This window comes from Monodelphis domestica, chromosome 4 (genome assembly GCF_027887165.1).
Source record: "Monodelphis domestica isolate mMonDom1 chromosome 4, mMonDom1.pri, whole genome shotgun sequence".
Taxonomy (NCBI): Eukaryota; Metazoa; Chordata; class Mammalia; order Didelphimorphia; family Didelphidae; genus Monodelphis; species Monodelphis domestica.
In genome coordinates, this window is record NC_077230.1 from 381,525,502 (window position 1) to 381,542,111 (window position 16,610).

Below are 16,610 nucleotides of genomic sequence, written 5' to 3' on the forward strand. Positions count from 1 at the left end.
CATTAAAAAAAAATATCAACCTTACTTTGTCTTAGAATTGATATTGTGTATCTTGGGCCACTGGTTAGGTTAGGGGTTAGGTGACTTATCCAGGGTCACACAGCTAGGATGCATTCTTTAGGGAAGAGGGGCAGATATACAAGGAGAAAAGTCAACAATAGTCTTAAGCAGATGCTTGGGGAGAGCAAAAAAGGAACAAACAAAAACTCTATTATATACACATACATATGTGCGCACACGCACACACACATATATCCCCAAGGCAGGTTCCTCCCTGAAATCAATCGCTTCTGCTCTGTCGGGCCAACTCGAGCCATGTCAGTCAATGAACACCTGGAATGGTGGAGGGGACAGGGAAGGAAGTTAGTGCCCCCCTCCCACCCCACTGAAGACACACTACATTGCTAGTCTCCTTTTAAAAGTTAAAACGGCAGAAAGGTAATTGTATCTGCAAGAAAATGTTTATTCTTTTAAACCCCACAGAATAAAAGAATGCAGCCAAGACCGAGTACTGAACGAAAATGATGTCCCAAAGGGGAGCAAAATGGGGGAAACCCTCAACACAAATAGTCAGTGACAATTTTTCATGTTTTGCACAAAGATGAAAAATCCGTGACATTTCTGAGTAACACTTTTATGGTGACAATTACACAAGATGATTCAAAAATGCAAAATGACAGCAACATGCACATTTGGCTGAAGCTAAAAGTTTGTTTGTTTTTTTTAATCCCAAAAGAAGGCCTGTGATTAAAGGGATGAATCTTTTAATATTTCTATTTTTACTGACTTGCTTATTCTATGTAATTTGTTTTAAATGAGACATTACATGCCAATTACATGAAACTTTTGAAAAGAGCTGTGTTCTTCTGGAATCCCCACAGGAAAACCAAACTGAACCACTTGGTTTCTGAATTTTCCTAGGGTCCAAATATAATTTTGCCTTGCCTGCCCTCTCCCTTCCCCACCTACCCCTATCCAATTTATTCCAAAACACTTCCAAAAGTTGCCAGTGCAAATGGTTTTCTACCAATGTAGAATATACATCTGAAACTGAAATCTTTGTGCAATTTATGAGTTTCTTCAAAAGAATAAAACTTTTAAAAAAACCTCCTTGGCACAAAAGCTGAGAAAGAGTCAGTCATGCTCAGCTGTCAAACACAAGATGGTGCAGAGTGGAAATCACAGTTAAATAAAAGTAAAAAACAAAAACAAAAACAAAAAACCCCAAAACAAAACAAAAAAAACACAAACCCAGAACTGCTGTTTTTATTAGGCGTCATTACAGTCTCTGGTATACAGTACACTGCACAGCCCAGCTCTCCCTTCCCAAGAATGCTTCTCGAGTTCCCTAACTGGGCTTTCAGGGGTGTGTGCGACAGAATGCTGCTGAGCTCAGAAGACGTGTGACACCTTGGTTGCTGTCAATGGTCCAGCTACCATCACATCCACTTTTTGCAGGGTGATCCGTAATGAGCTCGATGGTGAAGCTAAATGACAGTGAAGGGGGAATGGTTTTAAAACTACCAGGTCTCCTCTTGAAATGTCTTTCCCAAGGCACTGTGAGTAAGACTGCTAGCAATGCTCATGGACTAAAAACACTGCAGGGAATAAATAGAAAGATTTAAAGCAATAGCCACCATTATGTTACTGGCCATCCATGCTATTTGTTTGGATTCTGCATGCGTCTGCAACGCCCCCTAAATTTGTTTGGCCCTTTGAGGGGGTGGGAATCCACTTTTTTTCTCTGTGACATCAACATCCTCTTCTTTAACCCCAGCTATAAAAATCAAAGCTTTGTTGTATTGTTGAACCCTTTCCACCTAAAAACTAAAAGAATTTTCATCATTATCCCATGTGAATCCAATCTGCAGGTTTAGCTTGATTATTTCAAACAAAAGTTTAAAAACAAAAATGAAAAAAAAAAACAACCAAAAGAAAGGGTTGAGAATCAAGCAAAGCCCTGCGTTTTTTTTTTCTTTCAAGAGGAAACCATGTAAGAGGACATAAAAGGCAAAATTGGCTACTTGAAATCCAAGAGTTGTTTTAATGCATTGGCCGAGAAAAATAAATTGCAAAGTTCTGTGAGGTTTTCTAAAAATTTACAAGAAAAACTGATGGGCAGTTCTAATCAGACTCGGATGTTCTCCCCACCCCCCACCCCCTTTCTTTTTTTCAAATGACAACATATACAGTCCCACACAATACAATTTTTTTTTTATCTTGACTGCAAGAGATGCTCCTTTGCGACGCCTTCTATGTGACCAAAATGTTGGGCAAATACAAAGTTGGCATTCATTTCTTCAGGGGCTGATAAACAGAGGCATTGGGATCAAGTCCGGATGGGCTGGTCTCCACAAATTTGGAAGAATAATGGGGGGAAACAGGACTCAGAGGGCTGGTGGCTGCAGTGTATGTTATGCTGGGCATGACTGCCATAACTTCTGCTATCTTCTGTTTGAGGTCCTTGATTTCCTGGTCTTTCTGAATGATTTGCCCTGGAAGAACAAAGACAGGGAGTTAGATGGGTTCAGCCCTCCCTGATGGCCTGCCTGTGAGGCGTCTGGATTTCAGGAGGATGCATGTTTCGAGGCAAACTGTGAGGAGGAAACCCAGCCACTCATTTGGGCAACATGTCCCCTAAAACCCCCACCTATCTCCACTGCCCCTGCTTGGGGGTGCCCAGAAGGAAGGCTTTAAGCTCCTGGGGCGGTGGACACCTGAATAATAGACAGAGAACTGGATGCCATGTCAAGAGAGGCAGCCCGCTCCCCGGAAATATCAAGTGCTGCCCTGGCAATTCACTGTCTGACTTCCATTTGGCCGCTTTACTTTCTAGTTTCAGTTCCCTCTCTGGAAAATGAAAGGGCTTGAGAAAATGATGAGGACCCCCAGGAGGAGGACATTCCTCCTAGTCATTCAGCTACAGCACTCTAGGTGGTAAGGCCCCCTCCCGCCCAGGCGTACAATGGTTCCTTCTGCACGTGCCCCGAGGTTTCTCCCAGCCCTGAAATGCCATATTGAGGAGTCACGTCCGTCGCTGATGAAGCGTCACTGAACAGAGACGGGGTCACCAAGATGCTGGTCGCCATTACGGAAAGCGCCTTCTCGTTGTCGAAGCACGGCTCTCTCTCAAAGAAGGCTGACTTACATCAGTCCCTACAAAGCCCAACCCCTCCTCGGGGCAGTGAGGTGCTGCCCTTCTCCCGTGGCTCCCCGACTCTACGTCCAGCCTCTTACAGGCCTTGTTGACTGACTTCCACGTTCTCCGGCCTTCTTCCTCCACACACACCGATTCAGGTCCTCTTCCCTTCTTGCGTGGCTGCCGTCCCACTTCTTCCAATCCACGGCCAGGCTCCTTCTTCCCATCCAAAGTGATCTTCCTAAAGCCCAGGCCTGACCACACACCTCCCGGGACACTTCTCTGCTCGAGGAGCTCCGCCAGCATAAAGCGCGCATCCTACCGTCGGGCCTTTCAAACGTTTGCCGTCCAGCTCTTACTTCTCCAGCCTTAATGAACCTCCCACTTCCTGATCCTCTATTATCATTGCCTCTTTGCGCCTCTGACCAGACTGTGCCCAGCCTGGGACACCATCCATGGGCCTCCTGGAACCCTCGTCTTCCTCTGAGGCTCCGTGGAGATGCCACCCAGCTGTTAGAATCTTCCCCCCAGAAATCCCTTAGTGACTAGTTACTATCTAAAAGTCTGTGCCGAAGTGGACCTGCTTTCCCCCAAAGAATAAAATCTCCTTGAGTTCTCACACTGTTATTTTTGACTCTCCAGTGCCTACTGAGTGGCTGGCACGTGCCTGCACAAGGGATGCCTACAGAGGGGTATCGTCCCCGCTCGGCCCCAAGACCAACAGGCCTAAAGCCCCACCAATCCTTTTTGTGTCCCGGCAGAGACAAGAACACTTCTCTACTCAGGGACAATAAGGAAAGGTCAACAGCATCTATAGGTGCTGAAGTCAAGTTCTGGTTTGTCCTGGGGCAGAGACTGAGGTTTCCAAGGGGACCCACTATGAAACGCACTTGGTTTCCGTTCCTCTTCCAAGGGAGGGTGAGCGTCCAGGAAACGAAGGACCAGGAGAAGCGGAGGAGCTGAGGGGCCCCTCCGGGATCGGGGGAACTTGGTAAGAGGCTGTTCTTTCCTCCTGGCTAGCGGCGGGACTGTGGGCCCATCACGTTACATCTCTGAACATCAGCAGGGTAAGACAGAGACAAGAGCTCCACAAACTCTCCCACAGGGCTGGGGTTACCAACAAACGGGATGAATTTTTAGTCATAAAGTGCTTACAGACAGCACCAGAGTCAACTAATGAACACACATTTATTCAGCACCTACTGCGTGTGGGGATACAAAGGCAAATTCACTAGTCCCTGCCCTTGAGGAGTTTATATTTATTGGGGAGAAACAACATGCAGATAAAGATATAAAGACATTTTATACACTCAACACAACAAACACGTGGTAATGGGTGTGGCTAGCAGATGTAGGGGATCAAGAAAAGCAGCTTCAGGGCAGCAGAGGGGGAAGTGTGCATTTTAGACATGCCAGGGAGGCAACCAATCTGGGCTCAGAGGAAGGAAATGGAATGCTCCATGGGAAAGTTTTTTTGCTTTCTTTGGCTTTTAAGCCTCAGGTAATGGGGAATCACTGAAACTTCCCTAGGAGAGAAGTGACACTCCCAGAAGCACTCTGGCTGCTTTGGGACCTCCTCCTGCCTCCAGGCTGACATCTGTAGGAGACACGACAGAGCATGGGGCAATCTGACAGAACCTTCTTTCTGCTTTGGGTCTGGTTAGGCTTAAACAATTTGCTCTATGCCATGGCCTCTCGCATGGAGACTTCTGAAACATCACGCGGCGTACAAGGCAATCCATGTCTGCACGGTAGCCAGCTTTGCTGAAGTGCCTGCCCACGTGCGGTCACTCCACAGGCTTCCCTGAGCCCCTGCCTTGGGGAGTCACCTAAAATAATCTTTCCCAAGTTTGACAGCTTGGCTCTAGCAGGAAGCCTGCCCCAGACAGCCCGGAGACCCTCTGGAGAACACAAAGTGGTCTCTGTGTGGGGGCGGGGAGGGGGGCAGGGAGGCAGCCCCCGGATGGGAACATTTAAGACCGTGAAAAGTGAGGTGATGGCATTAGAGAGGCCCCAGCACCCTCCACCCTAACCTTCCCTGCAGTAGCACACTCTTATACCGAGCAAAGCCCTGACATAGATCTGGTGACAGCCTGCTTCATTCACAGGGTCTGGGCCTGCTCCTCGGTGTGACTTTGGCCACTGTGAAATCGATGTGGTTGGAATAAAAAATCAGATCATTGAAGCCTTGGATGAGACCTTCTAGCCCTGTGGGCATTTCCAACTTTACTTTCCCAGGTCTTACATGGGCCACCTCAAAAGCCTTCTAAGGTGTTTCCCGGCTTCAGTCCCGTCCAAACCATTCTCCTCAAGTAGAGGTCTGAGGGTGTCCCTTCCCCATGATTCAGTAAACTTCAGAGCTCCCAGTTATCTTGAGGATCAAAGTCTAAAATCCTCTCTTTTAGTCCTTAAAATCCTTTGCAATCTGGATTCTTCTTACACTCTACTCCCCCCCTTTAGGCCCCCTTGTGGTCCCCGGCCATGCATGCGGCCTCTTGCCTCCTGACGGGATGCTCTCCTCCCTCTCCTCGCACATCCAGCTTCCCTTTCCTACTGAGCTCAAACAGTAGCTCCGGCAGAAGGTTGTCCCGGTTCTGGTCCTTCCTTCCCAGGCCTACATTCCCTCCCTCCTCTCCCCGCTTCCCTCAGACATGACTTTCTATTTACAGAGCAGAATAGAGCTTCTATTGCAAAGTTACTGGCAGGTTGTCTTTCCCGTTAAGAATGTAAACTCCCTGAGATCAGGGACCATGCTTTTCTCTCCTCAATGCTTCCCGGCACACAGTGAGAGCTTAATCAGTGCTTGCAGACCGAGTGACCAGTGGCACAGGCCAGGCCTACCTTGGGCAATCTCGAGCTGCCGTTTCGCGTCTCCTAGAGCAGAGAAAAGATCCAGCTTGATTCTCGTCTCCGCACTCAGGCTGTTCTCTAAGTGCTGGGTTTTATCTTGCATGGCTGACAGTGCTGACATTAACACCTCTGTATCCTTTTCATTCTCTTTGTATTTCCGGAGCTCCTGAGAAGGGCAAGAACACCAGTCAATTGGACAAAGACATTCACATGCTGAATACTGATTCTGGGGCATTTTCTGGGTGGCTCTGTGGGACGCTTGAGGATGAATAACCCAGAAAACCTGGGCTGAGGAAATGTGTAACTTGGAGGCAGAGCTAAATATGCATTAGATAACTAATACAAGCTGAGCCATCACAATACAAAGGAGGTAGCCACATAACAGAGGGCTTAGAGATCTGCCAAAGACAAGATCAGCTCAAGGAAGGAGGCATGGAAAAAGATAAGATCTGAAATAAGGGAAATGTTTTTACAGGCAGAAATGGAGGCAAAGGCAGAAGGAGGAAGACAAGAAGTTCCGACCAAACATGAGAGGGGCTCCAACGATCATGGATTTAAGAGGCAGGAGGGTAAACTTGAGTACAGAGGTGTCAGATCTCATTCTAAACCAGATTAAAATGTAAATGGGAGGGGGCAGCTATGTGGTTCAGTGGACTGAGCTGGTGACAGAGGTCCTGGGTTCAAATCTGACTCCAAAGACTTCCTACCCGTGTGACCCTGGGCAAGTCATTTAACCCCCATTGCCTAGTTCTTACCATTCTTCTGCCTTGGAACCAATACACAGTATTGATTCTAAGATGGAAGGCAAGGGTTTAAATTTTTTTTTAAAGAAATAAATATTTTAACTAAAGAAATAAAAATTAAATAAAACAAAAAAGAACAGTTAATTGGCTGAATCAATTTGCTATGGTAGGAATCTGTTTCTGCTTTGAATGTGTGGCTAAGGAATGAAGGTTTCATTTGGGAGCATGGAGAGACCCAGAAGAGTTTTGAGGAAAGGGCTGAATTATGGGCAGGAGGAGGAGGAGGAGGAGGAGGAGGGGTATCTGCAGCAAGGAAACCAGTGCCAATGATACTAATCCAAGGGTCCAAGCAAGAGTGAGCAGAGGGCCTGCCTGCCTGCCTGCACCAGGGTGGGGGCAGCAGGAGCAGAGAGGCATCTGTGAGCTATCTGAGGGGCTAAGCTGATCACAACGATGTCTGAGAGATGACTGAGGTTTTCTGGCTTAGGTGACTGGGAGATGACTGGGCCCACCACAGAAAGAAGGCATTCAATCTGGCAGACACTGGTTAAGTGCTTGTTGTATACAAGGTGCTAGGAGAGACCTTAGAAGGTTTTTTGGGCTGGGAAGGAGACAAGGCAAGGAATTAACAAGAATATTAAGAAATAGTTTGAACTAAAAGTTTCAGTTTGAACTAAATAAAGCATCTGAATTTTCAATTTAAATTCCACCCTTGTGAGTTGAACAGATGAAATACAAGTAAGTGCCTCGAGTTTGGGGGCTGAAGCCCTGCTGTTGGGAGCGGGCTCTTCATGGAAAATGATCTGAATGTGCAATGGGCCTCTCACAAGGCAACAAAGCCCTCTGCCCTTCCCAGAGAAGGCTTTCTTGTTAGCATTGTGGGGAGCAACAAAGGCTGGATTCCTTGCCTTTTGCTATTTCAGTGAACTGTGGCTGAACTGCCAGGTCCAATCTACCCAGGAAATTGCCAAGAAAGCCCTTTTTCCTCTGGACCAGAGTGTGAAACCGAGGCCCTTTGATTGGGGGGACAGGAAGACAGACTTAGCTTCAATCTAGGAAGGAATTTCCTAACAATTCCAAAAGTGGAATGCAGCACCTGAGTATGCAGGGATTCTCCCCACTGACTGTAGTGTGCAAGGAGGGTCATTTGTTGGAGCCCTCTCAAACCCTAACCATCTAGGATTTTGATTATTTAGAGTAGGTATTTCATAGTAGTCAGCTCACCTTTTAAAAACCTTTTAAAAGTCATGAAATTGGCACTTTAAAAAGGCACAAAGAATCCCCAGGGAAGAAAGGAGACCTTGCTGAGGCTGTTGTGCCATCAGGATCAATGGCACAAAGGTTGCAGAGACCTGGCATGCCCTGTGCCAGAGCCCCACCTCCTCTCTTTTACTCAGCACTGACCTGAGAAGGAGGGGGTACAGGGCACCGTGAGGGATCTCTCACACTCAGCAGTTAGGACAATGGGAAAACCAGGGGCTTGATGGATCCCAACTCCCATGGTTACTCTCAAGGTTTGGGATCACTCACTTTCCTTCGTGGGCCTCAGTTTCCTCATCTATAAAAGGAGGATAAAAAGGCCCTGCTCTTCTCCAAAGTCATTGTGCAGATCCAGTGAAATGATAGATGTCAAAGGTTTTCCAAAGTGTAAACGAGCTACTTGTTTAGAGAGCCTGGAAGGAAGGCCCTTATAGGAGCCAATATAGTAGGCACAAATAGCACGGCATTAGACTCATTTTAAAGCTCCCCTTCTTTGGGCACAAATATTGTTAACATTTGCTGATTGACTGATCACCATTTTCCTAAAAAGAGGACTAGGAAAAAATGAGATCTATCACCTTCGCCCCCATGAAGTGACCTTTCCTGAAGAATGGAAGAAGCAAAGAGTAGAAGGCTCTGCCCACCATCAAGGAGTGGGATTTTCTCCTTACCTGAACTTTAATTTCTAATTCCCTGATCTGGTCTTCTTTCAACTTCATGTCAATTGTTAGCTTCTTGCATTCTGTCTCAAGCTCTCGGATGCGATTCCGTAAGGTTTCGGTGCACTCTCCCCTTTGGAAAAGAGGAGGAAGGAAAGGGATTCACAAAGATTCTTAGATGAGTTCCCAGCACTGGATCCCAAGCTCCCACCCACCCCAAAGTGTGGCATTCTCTTTTAGCCCTGTTTACTCCTTTGAAGACCTCCAGCTCCCCCCCCCCCCAGCCCCCAAGACCATTATGGAGCAGGAGACCTAGGAGCTCATGTTGGATGTGCAACATCCCAGGAACACAAGGCCTTTCCAACAGGGGACACTAACACAGAGTCCCAGGCCTGTTCTAGGAAGGTGCTGTGTGACCTGGGCAACTAAACTATTCATCTTTTCCTGAGTCTTTGTCTCTTCCTTTAAGAAACAGGGAGGGTGGCAGCGTTCATCTATGTCACATGATGATGGAGATGGATGGTCCATCATGAGAGCAGCTGTGGAGGCAGCAGAGGGAGTAAAAAGAATGCTTAAATAACAGCTCCTGACACAGACCAGCCAAGGGATCTGGGTAAGTCTCCTCGGCTCTCTTCTCTGTAAAATGGGGGGGATATCTCTAATACCATCTTGCACATCTATAGCTTTAAAGTGTTAAATGAGAGCTATTAAATTCAAGTAAGTTATTAAGATGTAGGGCAGAAATAAAATCAACCAAGCATTCCACTCGGAAACCTTCCAAAGAGGCAAAGCCTTCAGAAGTGGTAAGACTTTTACCTCCCTAGGAGGAGGTCCTGGGCATTACAAATAGGTTTCAACTGTTATGGAAGAATATTTGTGGCAGTCATCTCAAAGGATTTCCCTACCATTCTTAGTCTAAGGGACACTAGAAAGTAATGCCAAGAGGACCAGTGGGTTCTCCAGACTGAGTTTTTAAGAAAAGGATAGGTGGGATTTCTGGGGTGGTCTGAGCCCAGTCCTGCTGGGGACTGGCCAAAAATACCATTAGGATTTATAATGCCATGAACATTTTCTTTAAGTGTGCTTTTCCCCTCCAAATCCAAGAATTTAGAGGGGCTGTATGTATTGATGGCACTACGGAGGCAGCCAAATGGCTCAGTGGATAGAGCTCTGGGCCTGGAGTCAAGAAGGCTTAAGTTCAAATCCAGCCTCAGACACTTCCTAGCAGTGCAACCCTCTGGGCAAGTCACTTAATCTCTGTTTGCCTTAATCCACTGGAGAAGACAATGGAAACCACTCCAGTATCTGCCAAGAAGACCCCATGGACAGGATGGCCAGCGGGGTCACAAAGAGTCAGATCTGACCGAACAACAACACAAGATAGCCAGAGTTGATAAAACAGTGAGATAGTGGGTGGCAAGGAACAGCTATACAAGATCAAGAGTTCTAGATTACTCATTTCCATTTGAAGGGGAAATGATTATTCACCAATTATTATTCATATGCAAAAAACCTAAGGGAAGGCTATTAATATGCCAAAAGTTGACAAGTAAATTGCTTGTTTAATAAAACAAAGCAACAATTCAAAGAAGAATTACAGTAGGATTATACTCCACAGATGCAAATTAGGGTGGAAATAGAAAATGGAAGTAATAATTTACACTCACCCTGCATCTACAGATTTTCACATATTTTGTCAACAAGTATAAATGGTCCCATTCTGCAGATGGGGTAACTGAGGCCCAGAAAACTCAATGACAAGTTTGTTCAGTGAGCTGGAGATGAAGAGATTTGCCTTTTAATGTTCTTACCTCCTTGTTGGAGTGTAGATCTCAGTAAGACCTCATGCACAGAGGTCAGGCTTTTGTTGCATAGACAACCCTCACTTTTTACTGCCTGGCTAATCTGACACTGTCTAAAAAAGACCTTTATTCCCTTCTCCCAGCCTCTCTTCATTCATTACACAGCTTCTGGCAGTGTCCAAGCAGATGAAGGCAGCAGTATGTGAGGAGTCAGGATAGATTGTGGGGAGGGAAGGAGGGTGTCAGGACTTCACCCAAGGGTGCTTATGTGTGGCCTCCAGGCACTTGTTGGGTCAAAAAGTGCCTCCTAGTTAACTTATAGGACAGTTGGGGAGACCCCAAAACAAAACAAGTCTTTCCTTGGATCAAATACTGGCCCCTAAAATCCCAACCCCTGCAAGACACAGGCTTAACATTTATTTGGGTAAGACTTGGAGCAAAAGGATCAGAGAACCTTTCATAAAGTTTTTCATTTGCTCGGAAGGACAGAGGTAAGAGCACTGAGCACTGGACTTGGATTTGAGTCTTGGCTCTACTGCTAACTACATGGGTGTTCTCAGGGGACAAATGTAGCAAACTAGCTCTGGGGGTTCAGTTTCCTCATCTGCAAAATGGAAATAATACTAAATGCATGACTTACCTTACTGAGGAAAATACTCTGTAAACCATAAATATGCTATAGAAATATATGGCATGGCAGTGGAAAGGATGCTAGATCTGAAGGCAGAGGCTCTGGGTTCAAATCCCAGCCCTCCTCCTGATTGTTCCTGGGGGAACTTTGGACAAGTGACCTGTCCCTCAGCTCTCTGTCAAATGAAGGGGCTGGACCCCATGACCTTTCAGTGCTGCATCTCTGATCCTCTGACCCAAAACTGATAGGACAGCCCAATGGGAGAGTGTTGGTTGCTTGGGTTCAAGTCCTACCTCAGACATATCCTGGATGTGGGACCCCAAACAAGCTCTGTGACTCCTTGGGACCTCAGTGATCATACAGTCATGGAGGAGTTAACTATTGGCAGTTTTCTCTTGTGGATTATCCACACTAGGAACTTCCTATCCTGATGGAACCCCAAGTTAAAAAAACAATTCCCCCTTCGGGGAAGCTAGGGAGACAGAAGACTTGTGAAGGGCCATTATGTGACCTTCCAGGCTCTCTGGGTGGCACACCAAGTTACAAGCCCAACTTCCACACTGGGATCCCAAGATGGAGGAGCCGGCACAGCGTACCTGGTAGCAGCAGCAAAGGCAACAGCTCGAGCGGCAGTCGCTTCTTCTAACTTCTTCCTTTTCTTCTCCTCCATTAACTGCTTTTCTACGAAGCTTCGAGCCTCCTGCTCCGCTTTGAGCTTTTTCTCCAATTGGCTGATGGTCTGCTTATCCTTTTGTTTCATTTGGACAGCGTTGTGTAATCTGTGGGGAAATGAATTTCATGGAAAGTTTAAGGACTGGAGGTGCCCACTGTAAAACCTGGAGACATATAACTTCTATCAGAAACAGATAGCTCCCACACTCAATGCTGCAGTCTGTGTTTCCTGGACTAACATAGCCATGAAATATCTGGGCGTATGAACCATATTTCTGGAATCCATAAATCAAACATCTCCAGGTAAAGACACAATCCACTCAGGTCGAGATTGGGAGATGCATTAGTCAGGGCCAGAGTTACAATAGTAATTTTGGCAATAGACCAGTGTTTTTCATCCTCTAAGCACTTTAAAATGCTTTTTCACTCACTCACTCATTCATTCATTCAGTACAAAGAAAGAACAAGTGTGAGTTTGTGCTTGTAAAGGCACACCATTCTTATGGCCTGCAGAATACTAGGATTCTCTATTATTTGGGAGTTACTGCCCCATGGGTCAGTATTCAGCTTCCAGGGAATGTGTGTCATTGTTTAATATTCCCTAACAGAGGTATACTAGACTAGGATACAGAAAGAGGCACAGCCCTAACTCTGGGACTTATGAGATAGGGGAAATCATCTAAATGCTTCCATTGACTGGATAAGACACAAATCTGGGGAAAAGATGGAAAGGTGCTCAAAGGGAAGAAAGCTTCTGTTAGGTGCTAAGCACCATAGATGAAGAGAGACACAGCTGATCCCAGTGTTGCAGAGCACCCTCAATGCTGCACTAGAAGAAAACAGAACCTGGGGTATATTGGATGAGATATTATGGTGATATAGAGGCATCAACAACTTAATTTTTAAAAAAGGTCATGCTGAGAGATAAGCACCTTCTTCAATACAAATAGTCTGTCACCTACTATACAATATAGACCATGTTCTCTCCTGTGGGGCATTTGTGGTAAGTACTTCATTCAAAGAGTTAGCCTAATTCTGATGAAGAGCTCCCTCTGCTCTTATCCAGAATGCCATTATAGCTGGATCTTGGTGAGGTTGGTTTTCTCATGTTATTGCTATGACAAAGGCCAACAAAAAGGCTGATGTGCAGTCATATTGATGCCTCTGGCCTAACACTGTCACCTCCCAATTTTTAAAGTTTCATGTTTTTGAATAGTTTACAAATTGTGTGAGTTTCTTCTGCTGGAGATTGTGGATCCTTTAAGTGTAAAAACTACCTCCAGCTAAAGATTTTTAAAGACTAAATTGACCAAAATTCACAAACCATGACTATCCATCTCTGTAAGTGAAACCAATGAAAACTTTGTCATTTTTTATCAGTTCTGAAAATGTAAAACCAGTCAAATGAGTTTCACAAAAGAAAGGTATTAAAACAATAGAACTTTCAGGTTGATAGGATGATTTCTTGACAGTTTTAATTCAAAAGTTCAAAATTCTTTCTTCCTTTCTAAACTAGATGACTTGAACCATACACTACCTAAAAGGAAAGAATGTGAAGCTGGACAATTGCTCACTAGCTTTGTGGCCCTTTTTCACTTCTGTCTGGGCACTTACAAAGCTTTATTCTTGTTCGACAGCATCAAAGTCAGCACCCTGTTTTAGTTTTGTTTTATTTTCCCTTACTTTGAATCATTTCATATATCTGTTTTAGGATCTGTTTATATGTCTAACATTTGTCATTTTTAACAGGCCCAGAACATTTCTGACATTGATATACTATAATCTGTCTAGCCATTCTCCAGTTGTTAGACTGTTTTCAAGCTTTTTGCTATCACAAATAAAGATGTTAGACATATTTTTATAGAGAGAGGTTCTTTTCTCCATTTAATAACAACTTTAGTTGTCTTGGTAGGATTGGTAAGCCAAAGGATATGATCACTTTTGTTAACAATTAGCTCAACATGTTTTCAACTAAGCTAAAAAGAAAACCCACAAACCAAGCATAACATTGTGGGTAAAATAAAGTATCTTAAGAAAGGAATCTGACGGAAAAAACTGGCAGATTCCACACATTATACATGTGACAATCTCTATCAGTATTAAAATGAAGAAAATTCAGAAAACATTTTACTAATGAATCTATCTTTTTCTTCAATTGGTCCCTTGAAGGGTTCCCAGCCTTGAAGGTCACATGCATTTTGCCAGGCCTGACTGAAGTTTGGAGGAAAAGCGTACTTGTTCTGGAGCAGCTCATTCTCTTGTCGGAGCTGGCCGATCTCGGAGCGAATCCCTCGCTCTGTGCTCGTCAGGGAGCTGATCTGACTGCGGAGCTCTTGTTCCACCTGCCTGCTGGCCTGCAGGTCAGCCTTTAACTTTTTAATGTCTTGTTCCAACCTAAGAAAAGAAAAAACAGATGAGAAGAGAGGGGGCTTTTGCTGTAGTCAATACACTGGGCTCTTGGAAAGCTACTGGCTCCTTCTGGAGTGAGTCAGGCATTCAATTTGGGCAGTGGTTAGGACCTCAGTCCACAATCACATCTTTAAAAGATGGGTTTCTGTCATTTTCTGTGGAAAGATTATAAATTATAATCTTTGGAACTGGGAAACAGCTTAGAGCTCACTTAATCTTACAGTTCACTTTAGGGATAAGTAAACTAAGGCCTAGTGGTATATATTGGGTTTATAATCAAAATTACTGGGTTCAGATCCTAGCTCATTTATCTAAGAACTTCCTGTATGGCCTTAGACAAGTCCCTTAATTAATTTTTCTGGGCCTTTCCAAGATCTCTTCTGAGGCTCTAAATCCTATGATCCTGAGAGAGATTTAGCATTTGGTTCAGGACATGTAGATTATAAAGTGCAGTGCCAGGATTCAAATCCAGGCCCCCAGACTCCATATCCAGGCCTCTTTCCACTCTATCACAAGGGCTGCTTCTGATTTCCCTCCAAGTCTTCTGATTATAGAAGGGGGGTGGGTTGTGGGACAAGACAGGAATTGCTGTGAGAGTAGAAGGTGGGAAGGTACCTCTATAGTAGGACTCCCCATGGACCTTGAGGAGGGGGTTGTAGAAATGTCAACACTTTGTAGAACTACCAGGTAAGGCTTTGAGATCCACCAATATGTCATGACCTACTGGTTCATGTCAATAAAGAAAGCCACCTAAAAGATTATAAAAATTCCTTGAGACAATTTCCTAAAGTTGATAGAACCATGGGTAAATAATGTTTATGCTGGTATTAAGGATTGTAGCAGAAAACCTCATTATGCTCAGTTTAAAAAAATAAATAATAAAAAAACCACAAGTACAAAACAGATACTGCCTATACTTCACAGGCAAGTTAAGCCACCCATTCTTTTTACTTCCTTGCCACCATTCTGGTCCTTCTGTATAACAACAGATTTCAATTCAACAAATGTTTACCCTTAAGGGGTTTACAAATTTGCCAGAATATGATACGGACATGAATAAAATACTTAAATAAGCATGCAAAGAAGTGAATGATTTGATAAATGTAAGGGTAAAGACAGAAAATGCTAGAGAAATGAGTTTAGAAGAACACAATATGAAATGAGGTCAACAGCCTCAATGAGAAGGTATCCCTGAGAGGGTGGGATTTAGGAAAGGTGGGAAGGAAAAGGAGAAGGGCAAGCTAGGAAAATGGAAAAGCACTATCAAAGGGTAAAGTAAGACTACTCACAATCCTACGGGGAACAGAATGAAGAAATGTGTACAGAAAAGAAGAGGGACCAGGGCTGAATAACATAAAGGATGCTCTTCAGAGCAGGAGAACATGTATTCATTTATTTGTGAAGGGAGGGAAGGAGGCAGGAAGGAGGGATGGAAGGGAGGAAGAGAAGATGGGGAGGAAGGAAAGAAAGGAAGAAGGAAAAGAAGGAAAGGAAGAAAGAAATTTAGTTACAAAATGTATTCATTTAGTTCAACAAACATTTATTAAATAAATGACTACTATAAGCAGAGCCCTATGTTAAATACTGGATATTTTATTCTCCATCTACCACTGGCAAAATTTAGGACTAGTTTCGGCTCTAAATCTACAATTCTCTAACATTCTAGGACCTAAATAATCTGACTTAGGATACTACACACAGTCATGGATATGGGTCTAGAACAGTATGTACGTGTTCGTGCACACGCAGGCACCTGGGAATCAAATCCTACATATGCCATGTTGTTGAAGGCAATACCTACATAGCCACTGAGACTATGAAATCTGTAGACATTTGATATTATAAGCACATCTAAATAGCTTTTTCATAAATTACATTTAAACCCAATTTTTGTTTCCTGTGAGAAGAGACAATCAAGTCATTGATTTCAAATAAAACAACTGACCTTTAAAAAAAAAAACTGAGACTAATAAACTTCCAACAATAGCAGCAAAAAGTGTAAATAGTAAATCACTGCCCCCTAGAGGACAGGGTAGAATCCCTAGGATTTTTTTTTAAAGCCTTATGTGGGAGATTCTTAGGTTGGAATTTTATCATTTTCATAGCTGCTATTTTATTATGCCATTGCTCCATAGCTTTCATTCAAGCTGTAACTGATTTTTTAAAGGTGCACTTCATAAATTTTGTGCTATTTAGGTGGAAAAATTTACACATTGAGTTTTGGACGAATTATTTTCATTAGTAAAGGGCACTGAATCCCACTCAGGCACATTATGGCTCTTTTTTACACAGGTAACAGCCACTTGTCTTCCAAAGGTTGTGCTTAACCCTCTGGTGAAGAAGCATCAGGGTTTCTCTAATTCAAACGCTAAAAGCTAATTTATAGGTATAAAACGACAGACCTATTCTGATTAAGAATATCACAGAGTTTAATGGGAATATTAG

At 44.1% G+C, this 16,610-nt stretch overlaps 1 protein-coding gene across 3 annotated transcripts in view; it reads right to left on the reverse strand.

Annotated features, from left to right (window-relative positions):
- Window positions 1-442: 442 nt before the first annotated feature.
- MACO1 (macoilin 1) overlaps window positions 443-16,610 on the reverse strand; it is a 78,216-nt gene continuing 62,048 nt past the window's right edge. For all 3 annotated transcript variants that reach the window (XM_056795523.1, XM_056795524.1, XM_007491323.3), the window contains exons 7-11: window positions 13,992-14,150; window positions 11,681-11,863; window positions 8,664-8,784; window positions 5,981-6,155; window positions 443-2,495 (exon numbers count right to left, since the gene is read on the reverse strand). In XM_056795523.1, the coding sequence (XP_056651501.1) occupies window positions 2,293-2,495; window positions 5,981-6,155; window positions 8,664-8,784; window positions 11,681-11,863; window positions 13,992-14,150 (841 nt within the window). In that variant the 3' untranslated portion in view covers window positions 443-2,292. The remainder of the gene's footprint in view (window positions 2,496-5,980; window positions 6,156-8,663; window positions 8,785-11,680; window positions 11,864-13,991; window positions 14,151-16,610) is intronic.